This window comes from Anomaloglossus baeobatrachus, chromosome 5, assembly GCF_048569485.1.
Source record: "Anomaloglossus baeobatrachus isolate aAnoBae1 chromosome 5, aAnoBae1.hap1, whole genome shotgun sequence".
Classification (NCBI taxonomy): domain Eukaryota; kingdom Metazoa; phylum Chordata; class Amphibia; order Anura; family Aromobatidae; genus Anomaloglossus; species Anomaloglossus baeobatrachus.
In genome coordinates, this window is record NC_134357.1 from 268,801,988 (window position 1) to 268,818,332 (window position 16,345).

At 44.7% G+C, this 16,345-nt stretch overlaps 2 protein-coding genes across 2 annotated transcripts in view; both read right to left on the reverse strand.

Moving 5' to 3' along the window:
- The window catches only part of LOC142311242 (uncharacterized), a 278,135-nt gene that overhangs the window by 238,394 nt on the left and 23,396 nt on the right, over positions 1-16,345 (reverse strand). The gene's annotated exons all lie outside the window — the stretch shown is intronic.
- Positions 972-4,638, reverse strand: LOC142311240 (uncharacterized). The gene is given in 2 exon segments (XM_075349460.1): positions 972-4,500; positions 4,503-4,638. Coding segments are annotated over 2 exon segments (1,080 nt in total). The 5' UTR covers positions 4,537-4,638; the 3' UTR covers positions 972-3,454.

Genomic DNA, 16,345 nt, shown 5'->3' on the forward strand with positions numbered 1-16,345 from the left:
AAAAAAGAGCAAAAACAAAAATATTGCGTTTATATTTTTGTTCGGTATATATTTCGGCACAATAAACAATATATAGTTCACGATAGTTCTTATAAAAGAATATAACAGTTTATTGAATTGTCTTCATTAAGTACTTGTAAAAAAATACAGAATCTGTGAAGAAGTGATAGTAAAATAGTCCCCTTGTCCATAATCAATCCACTTGATTGAAGACCATATTTCAACCATCTTTCTTTGCATCCTGAATGGAAAGCTTGTGCTAGCTGTGTGTGTACATGAGCAAGAGTCCAAGTTAAAGGACCACTCCAGTGTTTTGGTTTTTTTCTTCCACCACTGGAGTGATGCTTTAAATTCAGGTTATCTACCCCCAGACTTTTACCCATCTTCCAACATAGCCAACATTTTTTGGTGTTTCTATGGTCGAGAGGTGACATCTTGGGACAGTAACTTACGTTTGGCAAGAACTCAGAAGTTATGTCATAAGCTATCAATGCAAGTCTATGAGAGCCATGACAAGGCTCTCAAACTTAGATTCACTCATAGATGTGACCTCCAGCTCTCTCCATGAAACATTGGAGCAGCTAGCATATTACAAACTGGAGAAGGCTCACCGGAACGGCACTGAAAACAAATGAAGACTATGGAGGGTGAGGTTAAGACAAGGGGCAGATCACTTTGATTTAAAGAACCACTCCAGTGGTGAAATAAAAACAAAAATGCTGGAATAGTGCTTTAAGCAGCTCGTGTGTCTTCCTATCCATTGGATGCATCTTTGCTTTCATGTAACGTTATACATACATTAAACCTAATTAGTCCATGTGTAGGCTTCTAGTGAGACACAGCCATCCCGCAAATTCCTACTGGGGTATGCCACTAGGGCTGTGGCGCTTGGACCCCCACCCCCGAACACAAACAGCTGACACAACCAATCAAATAATATAATATTTATTCATTTATATAGCGCTATTGAACTCACCAGAGATAAATGGACTATTTTACCATAACATTAACATAATCTCTGTATTATTCTACAACTACTTTCCGAGGACAATTCAATAAATCAATAAACAAGAAGTATCATGAAGTCCTCCTTGTGTGCCACAATATATACATAACATATATTTAACATATGAAGTGGCCAAGTGAACAAAATGTTGAAGTTTTGGGTCCATGGCCAGGAAACTCCCCAGATCGTGACCCTGTTGACAAAGTGTAGTTAATCCATAAATGATTATTTAGAGTGTAAATAAAGAAAGGGTTGAAGCATGGGGGTACTTTATGTATTGATCATGTGGCAATTAAAATTTCTACCCGTCCTATCAGATCAGAGAGTGAAGAATTTCACCAGTTGCTGTCCTACTGATGGTACTACTGATGAGAAAACAGATTTCCATTCAAAATTACCACTTTTTGTCTGTACCATGGAGCTATGTAATTCTCCCTTCACTATTTCTGTACTAAATGCCTACTAGCTGTCCCCAACAGCTTAAATTCTAAGGTAATATCTTAAAATCTAAGAAAGAAATATACAAACACAAGGCAATAGGTTGAAAAAGATGTTTAATTGGTAACAAGTTCGAAAGGAGGTTGTCCAATGCCTTTCTTCCACTTGATCTGATATCAGCCTTGGGGAGTCGCTACGGTATGTGATCAGAATTGTGCCCAAAGAACCTATTCGATCTTCAAATAGTCTTATCCAATAGATGCTATTATGGGTATTGTGAGCAGAGGGGATACATGTGTTCCAAATTCAACAGTTTCCGCATCTTCAGGAGGCAGATAAAATTGAATATAATGGCAGAGCAGGGAACTGTCAGCTCCTTGTTCCACCAATCAATATAGGTTCAATGATATCATTAGATCATGCCTGCTATGTGGAACCTCTCTCCACACATAGCATAGACAAAACCATCATATATTGGTAACTTGTTTAGGTGAGCATTTTTTTTGTGTGTCAATTTTTTTTGGAGTGTGGAGGTTGGAATTTATACTGTATTGGGGACTACAGATGGTGACCTTATACTGTATTGGAGGAAACGGTCACAGTATTGGGGCACTGTGGTGAAATTATGTTTTCTGGAGGAATGCACCTTGGGGAGCGTCACAATTTGGATGTGGGGGTTTCCCGAAACAGCAAAATGAAGAATTTATCATGGAATATCACACTAAGAGATATCTTTGGAGGGGTCATATTGTGTATAGGAGCATCATGGTCACTTAATTCTGTATGGACACCATGAAGGGAGTTCTGCAGTGGGTTGGGACACTAAGAGGTATCACCACGGGCACTATTTGTGTGCATGCCACAAAATATTCCTCTTTTTACAGTCTTTTTAAAGATGGGAAGTATGGTTTTCCATGACTGACTGTGCCTATTGGGTGGGGGGGGGGGGAGGTGATCCGAAAATTGGACTTTTGCTATGGGGCCCCTGTTATTGATTTAATAGGCCATTTTAATAATTACAGTAGACATACTGGTTGTTGGATGGTTTCCAATTCTCCTGATCAATTATAGAAGCTTCTAGCCATAGCCGATGTCAAATATGAAGAAACACGGCAGCTCCCGACCACCCACAGATATACCTCATATACTGTGTATATACATTTTATATACACACACACACACACGTTGAATATTTTATATACATGGTGCATATATAGGTGAAATATTTGGAAACTAACTGCTTTTAAGTAACAAAATGGTCATTGTATACATTTTCTGATAATAGTTTTGTGATCTTAAATTGTTTTCCCTTTCTCTTGTAATAATGTGACTGTACTGGTCCATAACATGTTCATTTTCTTGTACATTGTGAATGCTGTGATGCTTGATACATTTTCAGCTTAAATCATTTGTTATACTCCAAACATAAAAATTGCTTCTTCCTTGTGTGGGTTTCCTGATGGTTAGCAAGATCTAATTTTTCAGTTAAAGGGGTATTCCCATTTCCAAGATCCTATCTCAGTATGTAGTAGGTATAATAATAATAATAATAGCAAATACCTTGAATTAGAAATGTAGTATAGTTTTCCTGATAAGCTGTGTAATTTCCCTCATGTACAGGACACAGCAGCTTAAGTATCCTTTTTTGCAACCACTATCAACTAACTGTCACTATATAAGTGGTCATAACCATTGATACCCAAACTACTGCCATGCCCTGCACATTAATTAAGCGAAATAGCTAATCAGGACAACTATACTACATTTGAAATTGGAATTATTGGCTTTTATTATTATTATTATTATTATTATTATTATTCATACTACATATTGGGATAGGCTCTTACGAGATGGAAATACCCTATTAAACATTTCCCCACCCTGAACGTGAATATGGCTTTTCTCTTGTGTATAACTAAAACTATTAAACAAATAAAATACAACATTAAGACAACATGAATATAGCTTCTACCCTGTCCGACATGAAACAATATATGATTAACTAAAATGTTACCCACATTCTGAAAATGACTTCTCCCCTCTGTGAATTTTCTGATGTTTATCAAGATATGCTTTCCGAATAAAACATTTCCCACATTCTGAACATGAAAATGGCTTCTCCCCTGTGTGAGTTCTCAAATGTGCAACTAAACTGGGTTTTTGTTTAAAACACTTGCTACATTCTGTACATGAAAATGGCTTTTCTCCTGTGTGGATTCTGTGATGTGCAACTAAATCTGATTTATGCTTGTAACATTTCCCACATTCTGAACATGAAAATGGTTTCTCTCCTGTATGAATCCTCTGATGTTTAACAAGATCTGTTTTATGATTAAAACGTTTACCACATTCTGAACATAAAAATGGCTTTTCCCCTGTGTGAATTCTCTGATGTATAGCAAGATATGCTTTCTCTAAAAAACTTTTGCCACATTCTGAACAAGAAAACGGCTTCTCCCCTGTATGAATTCTCTGGTGTGCAACAAGATTTGCTTTCCAATTAAAACATTTCCCACATTCTGGACATGAAAATGGCCTTTCCCCTGTGTGAAGACTTTGGTGATTAATAAGATTTGATTTTGAAATAAAGAATTCCCCACATACAGAACATGAAAATGTCTTCTCCCCTGTGTGAATGATCTGATGTAAAGCAAGATTAGTTTTCCGAATAAAACCTTTCCCACATTCTGAACATGAAAATAGCTTTTCCCCTGTGTGAATTCTCTGGTGTGCAACAAGATTTGCTTTCCAATTAAAACATTTCCCACATTCTGAACATGAAAATGGTTTCTCCCCTGTGTGACTTCTTTGATGTGTAACAAGTCTGGATTTTTCAGTATAACTTTTCCCACATTCTGAACATGCAAATGGCTTCACCCCTGTGTGAACTATCTGATGTAAAACAAGATTTGCTTTCCGATTAAAACATTTTCCACATTCTGAACATGAAAATGGTTTTGTCCCTGTATGAATGCTCTGATGATTAACAAGATATTTTTTCCGTTTAAAACATTTTCCACATTCTGAACATGAAAACATTTTTTCCCCTAAACGAGATGTTTGACGTTCAGTAAACTTTCTGTGACTTTCATTTTTCATATCACTCTCAGTTAAAGCAGAAGAAAGGACCTGTTTAAAAGGATCAGGTGATAGACTGTTTTGGAAAAGGGCTGGATGTATATCAGGGATCATCGCCTTTTCGTCACATGTTTCTGGTTTGATATCATGATCATCTGTTGTAAAATCTGAAAATAACAGATGTCCTGCTGAGCTCCTGGTATAATTATCTGCCAAGAATAAAACAGATTTCATCATTGTTTGGTAATAGCGCCCAAAAAGTACAATTACCATTTATGTATTTTTTCTTATAACATTTCCATACAAATTGTAATGCAATCTAATCGTCAACTCAATAAGAAAGTAGATCACAAAGAAAGGACTAATAAATTATGATGTTAAACCACCAGGTTGTGCGCTCCCCCCCACTTTCTTCTATAGGTTCACGTTACACTGTTTCGGTCACCAATTGTTTCTACTTATATTTTCATAGAAGACTCATAATGGGGAGGTAGAGGAAACTACCCCAAAATGTACACTTTACATTATATATTTATTCATTTATATAGCGCTATTAATTCCAGTGCTTTACATACAATGGCAACACTGTCCCCATTGGGGCTCACAATCTAAGTTCCCTATCAGAATGTTTTTAGAGTGTGGGATGAAACCGTAGAATCCGGAGGAAACCCACGCAAACAATGGGAGAACATACAAACTCCTTGCAGCTGGTGTCATGGGTAGGATTTGAACCCAGGACCCCAGCGCTGCAAGACTGCAGTGCTAACCACTGAGCCACCGTGCTGATATTATATCAATATAGGGTGTTAGGTGCACTGTGTGGTTATTTGTTTATGTGTTTTACTTAAAGGGAATCTGTCTGCAGGTTTTTGCTACCTCTTCTGAGAGCAAGATGATGAAAGAAATCCTGAATCCAACTATGTATCATTTAGATTACTGTCCGCAGCCGTTCTGACACAATCACAATTTTTAGATTTAGTCATGTAGCAGAGCAGACAGAGCTTCCCAATCTACACCAGGCTCTGTATAGAGATTGTACATTAACAGTAAGGTGTCAGAGGAGGGGGTGTGCTGGATTGCTGTGTGTGATATTGTAGTCTGAGCAATGATAAGTGTCCTGCTGTTTAAACAAATATAGTAAATAAACAACAGATCTGACTTTCACAGACATGACTGAATTCTCTTTAACCCTTGCAGCATGCGGTCTTCAGATTACATAGCAAAACCTGCTAACAGATTCCCTTTAACGTGACTGATAAATATTATTAGGCAATTAGGAGATCTATTTTGTATTATTAGTATTGTGTGCCATTACTGTATTCTGTATTAGTGTGGTCGTTGATAGAATAATAAGTGTAGACTTTCAGTGTGGAATAAATATTCTTTATTAGTACAGTGGTTCATCTTATTTAGTCAGCGTACTTACTTGCATATGGCATAGGAACAGAAAGCCTTATGGTGTCATTTAGTATTGAATATTAGTTACTAATAGTCAAAGATGGCAGTAATAATTAGTGTTCAAATTTCCCTTTTTTTATTATTATTATTATTATTATTATTATTATTATTATTTTTTTAAATTAGATCGTTTTTATTGAAAAAGAAAAAAAATCAGTGATTTTACAGTTTCCTTTGTGAAATAAATCCAAAACAATTAATTTATAGACAATTAGCTGTAGTAACCGGCATTACCCGGGATAGTAACTAAGTGTCTCACTGTCACTCTCTCACTCTTCCTCTCTCCTACTCTCTCACACTCCCACTCACCCTGTCTGTCTGTCTTCAACTCTCACACTCCCACTCTCTGCCTTTGTGTGCGTCTCTATGTGCCTGTGCCTCTGTGTGACTTATATATACCCTCCACATCCACCAGAGGATGCCGTTAATTTTCTATCATTTGGAAGCTGAGCCAGGAGGTGGAAGGAGCTGTGAACTCTCTCTGTTGTGTTTTTCAGGTGTGTCTGTTTATTATATGATAGTTTCCCAGCAGTCTTCTTTCTTCCCCCCCTTTTATGTTGGTTCCCCTTGTGCACTTTTAGTGGCTCCTTGTTGTATGGTTGCCATGTGTACAAGTTGTTGTTTTTGTTGTTACCTGTTTGTACATATTTGTTGATGGGGTGTATTCTTCTGTTCTTGCCCAATCCCCCATTGTGGTGGGTTGGTGAGGGGGGGTTCATAAAATCAGGGACAAGGACAGTAGATAGGGCCTAGGTTGCAGGCCCGGACCTCCCTACCATTAAGGGTACCCCCAGGTGTTAAGGCCAGCTTTAGAGCCAATATAGGCTTCCCTGGGTTAACCATAGAACACCTGTGATGCTGACTGTCTGCTTGACTCTGTTGATATCATACTAACTGACAGATAGGCTGTCTTATACTAAGAATGTCCTTTGTTGCTTATTAATTGCCTGCAGCTCCCAGCTCCATTGACGTTAATGTAAGCAGATTTTTTTGGCGAATACCAAAAGCGTGGAGTTAATTTTCCACTCTAAGCAGTCTATGATGTTCCTGGAGTCAAAAGAGTGGCTGTGCAAAATTTTGTGATTGTAGATGTGAGGTGACCAAGACATCTTTCCATGAGTCGCTGAAATGTAGCAGGGGCATTGCATAACCCAATGATGATGATGATGATGATACAGAGTTAACAGACTCAGCCTGGTCATTATGAAGAGGTTCAGACATTTTGGTGATGATGCAAGTACTGTTTCTTTAAGAATAATGACGACACTGTAGCTTTAAGGGATGCACTATTATGCACCAACCCAGTCTCTGAGATGGAAGGCTCCCCATCTTGAATATAGCACTGCTGAGACTTGTAGTGCAGTAAGAGAAAATAGGCACAGAGGAATGATCCTGTTCGTGACGCCAAATTCGACCTTTGTAAGGGCCCAGGGACAGAGGACCTCAAATGTTCTATATGTCACAGTTGCTGTTCTGTCCCAAGGTTGCAGGGGCCGTGTTCCCTGGGTGGTCTACCAGGCCCTGATGTTCCCTGCTATCCACCCCCACACAGTATCCACAGCTGATGGACAGTCCACAGACACGGTCTTAGGGATAACAGTTGCTTTAATACAGCGGGAACAAAGGAAAACAACACGGAATATACTGTATGTTTCAGTCTTTTGTGGGTAGGCCATGGCAAATACAGCTTGGAGTTGAATGCTGAAGTGCAATTAGGGTTCTGGAGCTTTTAAGAGCACGATTTGTTTCAGATTTAATTCTGGTATGCTTTTAGCAGGTTCAGAGTCTCGAGCTTAGAAGGCAGATATGATACAGTAATAAAATTGTACAGACCTGGAGTCCTGGGGTTGATTTCACTGCTAGTTAAGACACATGCAGTACTTGTAAGCAAATGTAGAAAGTTGCCCAGCGCGCTACGGGGACCGGAAGGCTGGTGCGTGGACAATGGCATGAAAGCCACTAATATTGCAGTGGGATGGGAGACCCTCAAACTTCCCCAATCTGCGTGCAGTAGGGTCTGGTATATACTCAGTATGCCCTACTGTCTATAGAGATGTATATCTGGCCAGTGAGGATTCAGGATAGCAAGCCTTCAGTATATTGGCTGTAAAAATCAGTAAATGGTGAAATTCTAGGCCTCAGGCCTAGCAGGAGTCTTGTGGTGAAGAGAAACTACACATAATGTCTTCCCTCAGAGGAGACTCCGCCAGAACCAGAACATTCCAGTTCTTTCCAGACAGAGGCTGGAGAATAGCTCCACCTATTGAGCCATGTGACCAAGAACTGGCCAATACGAAAACACCCAATGCACACTTCAGATTCTTACAGTTTTCACCAGTAGATGGTGCTAGAACACAGCAAATGAAAAATGCTTTACTTATAACATATAACATAATATTACATATATGTAAATGTACTTAAAGAAACAGACACAATCTGGACCGGGCCACTACAGATGCAACTGGGCGAATTCCTTTAGCGGATACACACACACACACACATCTTTATATATTAGACTAGTTGTAGTACCTGGCGTTGATAGTAACTAAGCATCTCTGCGCGGGTCTGTGGCTCTGTGCAGGTCTCTGTGAGTGTGTGTGTGTGTGTCTGTCTGTCTGTCTGTCTATCTCAGTCTCTATGTGTGCCTGTCCCCACGGAAATCATGTTAACTTACACATAAGCTGTCTTATACTAAAATTCCTCTGTTGTCTATAGCAACAATCAGAGCTCCTATTAATAACCCTCAAGGCACTATTAGGTACTGCATCCTGACCAAGATGCAGTGCCTACCCCCAGGGACCTGGATGCCCAGTGCCAGTACAAAAAAAAACACATAACATCCCCGGTTTCCCACTCCCCATTAGGGATGAATGACTAGTCCAGGACCCAATGGATGGCCACCCAGAGGCAGAGCCAGTCCAGTCCACTAGAAGGCAGCCCGGTGGGAGGGGACAGAGAGACACTCAGACAGAGGAGTCCGGTGGTGACAGTTGAAGGGGACGGACGTGTCTCCAGACGGAGTCGTGTAATGGTGACCCAGGTGGCAAGGAGAGTGGTTGCCAGGGACGGTACAGCCAGGTACCTTTGAAACCAGAGCACCGACTGGGCACAGGGCCCTAGGTCAGGCGACAACTTCAGGCAACCTGACAAATACCTGCACAGTAAGGGGACCTTCACGGACCTCACTGACCCAAAGCCGGGGGCACCAGCAGTAAAGATTGAGCCAAGGTCCGGAACAGAACACCGACCCTACAGGGTTCGCACTGCCCGCCGTACAGACAAGAGACTGCCAAAAGACAGTAAGGGACTCACAAACACTCCAGGATAGGGGGTCCCACAAACACGTGAGAGGTGCTGGGGAAAGACTACCAGGTCACCACACCAGCACTGGGACAAAAAGGACCAGGGGTCTGGAACCAGCCGTCCTCGAGGCCACAGCTCCACCTTAAAGTGAGTAAACAGAAGTTGCACTGCATCCCCATCGTGTGGTCTCCCTTCTTTCTGCAACAGACCCCTATATTCAGTCCCTGGGGCCCAGCCCTACTTGCTGAGGGCCTACCATCCAGGCTGCTACCACCATCGGCCCCAGAGGTAACAGACTGTGCAGCAGCGGTTCAGTCACCATAACCGCAACCAGCAAGTGGCATCACAATACAAACTCTTCCACTCCCTTGTATATATACCCCTTTTAAAAAGCGTCCCCAGGATCACGGAAACAGGCAACGGCGATAATACAACCGTGACACAGCATCACCGCACATATACAGCCCGGGACCGAGTACCCCATAGCCCTGGGCGACACACATATACGGGGTCTGCTTGAAGCCTTAAGGGGGCTTTACACACTGCGACATCGCTAGCAATGTCACTAGCGTTCGCACCCGCCCCCGTAGTTTGTGCGTCAAGGGCAAATCGCTGCCCGTCGTGGACAAAATCGCTAGTACCCGTCACATACTTACCTTCTTAATGACGTCGCTGTGGCCGGCGAACAGCCTCTTTTCTAAGGGGGCGGTTTGTGTGGCGTCGCAGTGACGTCACACGGCAGGCGTTTAATAGAAGCGGAGAGCAGCCGCATGAAAGTCACGCCCACCTCGTTGCTGGAGGACACAGGTACGGTGTTGTTCGTCGTTCCTGGGGTGTCACACGTAGTGATGTGTGCTGCCTCAGGAACGACGAACAACCTGCGTCCAAAATCAGCAAAGATATTTGGGAAATATACGACGTGTCAACAATCAACGATTTCGTGAGTATTTTGCATCGTTAGCGGTCGCTCGTACGTGTCACACGCAACGACGTTCCTAACGAGGCTGGATGTGCGTCACGAATTCCGTGACCCCAATGACATCTCGTTAGCGATGTCGTTGCATGTAATGGGGCCTTTACTCCATAAACTTGTTCAATCAAACACAGGGCTCCTCTCCAAAAGGTTCCTAATTTACTACATTCCCATAACATATGCAGCAGATGCGCCTCTTCAATTCCTCATCTAGGACACCTTACATCTGTGCGAAGTCCAATTTTATGTAGATTAGGTGTGTTGTAGACTATGAATTATGTATATCTGAGAATGTCTCTGAGCCTCAAACAGTGACAATTTAGGAATCTTTTCCAGTATCTCCCTACACTGTTCCATTGATATAGGGCCCACATAGGCTTCGCATCTAGAATGAACTTTAGTTGGTGGTCCCCCTAGTTGAGAATCCAATACATTCTTATGGATAGTAGAGATTAAACCTTTTGAATGTCCTGTAGAAGCATTAGCATCTATTATTACATAGCGTTGGGTAGTAAAAGCTATACTGGACTGAGCAGAAAGGGCATGTCTAAGCTGTAAGTACTGGTAAAACCACTTATGTGATCAACTAAATTCGTCTTGAAATTGTCGGAAACTTTTAAGGGTGAGGTTTATGTATAGTTGATCTAACATGCAGATTCCTTTTTGTTCCCAGGCAGAAAAACCTCTACCTTTTAATAGTTCACCAAGATTTGGATTGTGCCATATGATGGTATATTTAGTACATCCCGTAATGCCCTCTTTCCTTTCCTTTATCCCACACTTTGAAAATTAAAGCAAGTGTGAGGGTTTGGGGGATCCCTTCCCGGAAAAGGTTCCACCTCTAACCCACTGTAGTGAGGTCCATGTTGAACCCTGTGTACAATAAACTCACACTTTACCCATATTTTCTTGGTTATCCCAGCCATGGAAAGGTAGCAGATGCAATGTAGTATATCCATAGATCTGGAATAGTAAGTCCACCTGCATCATTACTACACTGAACGGTTTGTAATTTGATCTGAGCCTGTTTACGCCAACAGGCTTGGATTAACATAGTTTGCACTTTTTGAAACATAGTGAAGGGGGGGGGGGGGGTGGATAAAGAAGGTGGGGGTATAAGTAATATTTTCATAAGATCCCTCGACCAAATCCCGCATTTCCCCTTTTAACTTTAGGAGAACTGCCATTTTACAGTGGCCTATAAGTCAGATCTAGTAGGTGGTGTCCATTGTATACCCTTCCTGACAGCTAAACACATTCTAGCACAGAGCAAAGCAGGTAAGAGCAGCAGTATGGTCAAGCAGTGATCTCCATGCCCAAAGAGTTAACTCCTTCAACCTCAGGCAATTTTTTTTTTTTTGTTAGTTTTTGTTCCCCCCCCTTCTTCCAAGAGCCATAACTTTTCTAATTTTTCTGTCAATCTTGCCATATGAATGCTTGAATGAAATTGTTTGTTTTACCATATAGTGTACTGGAAAATAAGGAAAAAAAAATCCAAGTGTGGCGAAATTGCAAAAAAATGCAATTGCACGATTGTTTTTGGGATATTTTATTCACCTTGTAAACTATATGGTAAAACTGTTGTTCACTATTTGGTAAAACTGTTGTGCCTATATGATGCCTCAGGTCGGTACGAGTTCATAGATACCAAAACATGTATATTTTTACCTAAGATTTTAAAAACAAATTCAGACGTGTCAAAAAAAAGAAAGAATTATGCTTTTGGCGTCATTTTTGAGACCCGTAGCGGTCTCAATTTTCGTGATCTGGGGCTCAGCAATGGCTTATTTTTTTGCGTCTTGAGCTGGTGTACTTAATGATACCATTTTTGTGCAGATGCTACATTTTGATTGCCTGTTATTGCATTTTAAACAATGTAATTCTGGCGTTTGGAATTTTTTTTCTCATGCTCTGATATGTGTATATTTATTTTTTTTAAACGGTTTTATTTTCAATGGGGCGAATGAGAGGTGATTTGAACTTTTAGATTTTTTATTTTAATTTTTTTTTTTTTTTACATTTTTTATTCATTTTACTAGACCCCTAGGGGACTTCATGGATCTGCAGTCTGATCGCTTGTTCATTTCTGCTGATCAGAGCTGCAAAACTCTGATCAGCAGAAATGTAGTGTTCCTGTGAGAGGCGGTGATCTGTCAGCTCTTACAGGAAGTAGGTCATGGTAGTGTCATTGGTCATCCCATGACCCCGAGCTACCATGGCAACTATCGGCTCCCCATGATTACATCACGGGGTCTCAGACGGTGGCTGGGGAACGGCGTAATCCTTGCAAAGGCCATTTAAATCACGCTGTCACATTTTGACAGCGCGATCTAAGTGGTAAGCAGGAGTAGGTGGATTGTAGATCCACCAGTGCCTGTTAGCCTCATATGTCTGCTGTCTAAATCAGCAGAAATGTGCGGAGATCACCGCTACCAGTATGTCATTGGTCTTGAAGGGGTTAATGAAGTGCTTGAAAATAGTGGTGGCCACTCAAAATATGGACATTTTGGACACAATTTGGCCATTTTTACTTAGGGGTGTACTCACTTTGCGAGCAGTTTAGGCATTAATGGCTGTTAGAGGACACACCAAATTTACACTGTTATACAAGCTGTACACTGACTACTTTACATTCTATCTAAGTAGCAAATCTTTAGGATTGTCCCATGAAAAGTATTGACATGTACAAAAAAGTGGAGGGTGTACTCACTTTTGAGATATATATATATTGTAAGGTTGCACCCACTCACTTGCAGCGGTGCAGGGTAGCTTAGGCATACACAGGCAACACAGTCTCTCTCAAAAATGTAGCAGTTTATTGGTAACCAACTTAAACTGCCCTTCCAAAACACAATGAAGCCTCTCCTGGCTTAAAGGAAAATATAACATCCACATACCGTGGGCTTCCAGTCCAATTAAATGTCCATAGTGGATTCTCCACACTCTGGCTCCAGCCAGCGAACACAAGTCACTGTGGTTGCTTCCTGCAGCCTCCAGCCCTCTCCAGCCAGGCTGCAGTATTTTTCCCCAGTCCTCACCTGGACTGATTTCCAGGAGTCTCTCTTCAGTCTTCACACAGACTGAAATCTCCAGCACACATCCTCCATGTGCAACACTCTCAGGCTTCTCTCTGTTTCTAAAACTAACAGTCTCTTAAACCCAACCGGACACACCCACAGGTGGAGGTATGTGATTCTCCAGCTCTGTCCATCACACTGGTCACAGTTTAAAGGGAACCTAACCCTTAATTACAACCCAAGTTCTGTGGAACTACAGGTCCCACAGTCACACCTTCAGTTCAATATCACCGGGGGATCCTTCTCCACTGCGACCATCCACAACATTGGTGGTCACTACCTCACGTGCGCTTCAAATCGCTGCAGAAAGAGTCCGTAATGAAAAAAAAAAAAGCATATTCCATGCGCTCTGACTGCAGTCCCTCCCATAGACAAACCCATAGACAAAGCGGGGGCTGCATGCAGAGCGCAGGAAAGAAGTGACATGTCACTTCTTAGAACGCGCGCTTCGGGCAGCAGCCGAAGCGCTGCGCTCTAATACGCCACGTGCGCACGTCTCCTGCATAATCTTCATAGATTGTGCTGGGGATGCAGGACGCATGCAGTTACGCTGCGGTGCAGATCGCAGTGTAACTGCATGCAAAAACACAACATGCGCACGTAGCCTTACACTGTGAGACCAGTAAAACATCTGTCAGTCATCTCTACCCCTCCTCTTACCACCTGTAATCAGCTCTTCACATATTCACACTCTTGAGTTCCGTGGCAGAAAATGGTGTCTGGTCCACATGATAAAAATTGACATGTACAGTCATCTGTATATACTGTTATTATATTATGCGTGTAAAGAAAAATGCCATTTAGAATTTTAGGCAGAGAAAATACTCTTGTACATAATAGTTCAGCGCATGGATTGAGGTCTCCATTCCATATCCGGGGTCCTGAGTGTGAATCTCTCACACCAGCAAGCTTCTACAGCAGGGGTGAGGAACCTTTTTTTTGCCGGGGGCCATTTGGAAATTTCTACCAACCTTCGGGGGCCGCACAAAACTATCAACTTGAAAATTACCCTAATATATATGGTCAAACAATTAACTCACTGTGGCAGCTGGAGCTTCTACTCTTTGGTGCAGCTGTAATATTAGGCGATATTGATCTTGTTGCTTTTCACAACTGCTATTCATTGCTTTTCCAGATTTGAGTTGGCTGGGACTGCTGTATATACATCACAGGAGGGGATGGGGGTATATACATCACAGGGGAAGGTTGGGAGGAATATAGAACACTGGGGAGACTGGGGGGCATGGATATGACTGGGGAGGCTGGGGGCATAGACATCAAAGAAGATGCTGAGTGCAAATACATCACTTGGGAGCAGTATATATCACTAGAAAAGCTGTGGGACATAGACGAGGCTGGGAGCACAGGCAAACCCGGGGGGAGGCTGGGAGCACAGGCAAACCCGGGGGGAGGCTGGGAGCACAGGCAAACCCGGGGGGAGGCTGGGAGCACAGGCAAACCCGGGGGGAGGCTGGGAGCACAGGCAAACCCGGGGGGAGGCTGGGAGCACAGGCAAACCCGGGGGGAGGCTGTGAGCACAGGCAAACCCGGGGGGAGGCTGTGAGCACAGGCAAACCCGTGGGGAGGCTGGGAGCACAGGCAAACCCGGGGGGAGGCTGGGAGCACAGGCAAACCCGGGGGGAGGCTGGGAGCACAGGCAAACCCGGGGGGAGGCTGGGAGCACAGGCAAACCCGGGGGGAGGCTGTGAGCACAGGCAAACCCGGGGGGAGGCTGTGAGCACAGGCAAACCCGGGGGGAGGCTGTGAGCACAGGCAAACCCGGGGGGAGGCTGTGAGCACAGGCAAACCCGGGGGGAGGCTGGGAGCACAGGCAAACCCGGGGGGAGGCTGGGAGCACAGGCAAACCCGGGGGGAGGCTGGGAGCACAGGCAAACCCGGGGGGAGGCTGGGAGCATAGGCAAACCCGGGGGGAGGCTGGGAGCACAGGCAAACCCGGGGGGAGGCTGGGACCACAGGCAAACCCGGGGAGAGGCTGGGACCACAGGCAAACCCGGGGGGAGGCTGGGACCACAGGCAAACCCTGGGGGAGGCTGGGAGCACAGGCAAACCCGGGGGGAGGCTGGGAGCACAGGCAAACCCGGGGGGAGGCTGGGACCACAGGCAAACCGTGGGGGAGGCTGGGACCACAGACAAACCCGGGGGGAGGCTGGGAGCACAGGCAAACCCGGGGGGAGGCTGGGACCACAGGCAAACCCGGGGGGAGGCTGGGATCACAGGTAAACCCGGGGGGAGGCTGGGACCACAGGCAAACCCGGGGGGAAGCTGGGACCACAGGCAAACCCGGGGGGAGGCTGTGAGCACAGGCAAACCCGGGGGGAGGCTGGGAGCACAGGCAAACCCGGGGGGAGGCTGGGAGCACAGGCAAACCCGGGGGGAGGCTGGGAGCACAGGCAAACCCGGGGGGAGGCTGGGAGCACAGGCAAACCCGGGGGGAGGCTGGGAGCATAGGCAAACCCGGGGGGAGGCTGGGAGCACAGGCAAACCCGGGGGGAGGCTGGGACCACAGGCAAACCCGGGGAGAGGCTGGGACCACAGGCAAACCCGGGGGGAGGCTGGGACTACAGGCAAACCCTGGGGGAGGCTGGGAGCACAGGCAAACCCGGGGGGAGGCTGGGAGCACAGGCAAACCCGGGGGGAGGCTGGGACCACAGGCAAACCGTGGGGGAGGCTGGGACCACAGACAAACCCGGGGGGAGGCTGGGAGCACAGGCAAACCCGGGGGGAGGCTGGGACCACAGGCAAACCCGGGGGGAGGCTGGGATCACAGGTAAACCCGGGGGGAGGCTGGGACCACAGGCAAACCCGGGGGGAGGCTGTGAGCACAGGCAAACCCGGGGGGAGGCTGTGAGCACAGGCAAACCCGGGGGGAGGCTGGGAGCACAGGCAAACCCGGGGGGAGGCTGGGAGCACAGGCAAACCCGGGGGGAGGCTGGGAGCACAGGCAAACCCGGGGGGAGGCTGGGAGCATAGGCAAACCCGGGGGGAGGCTGG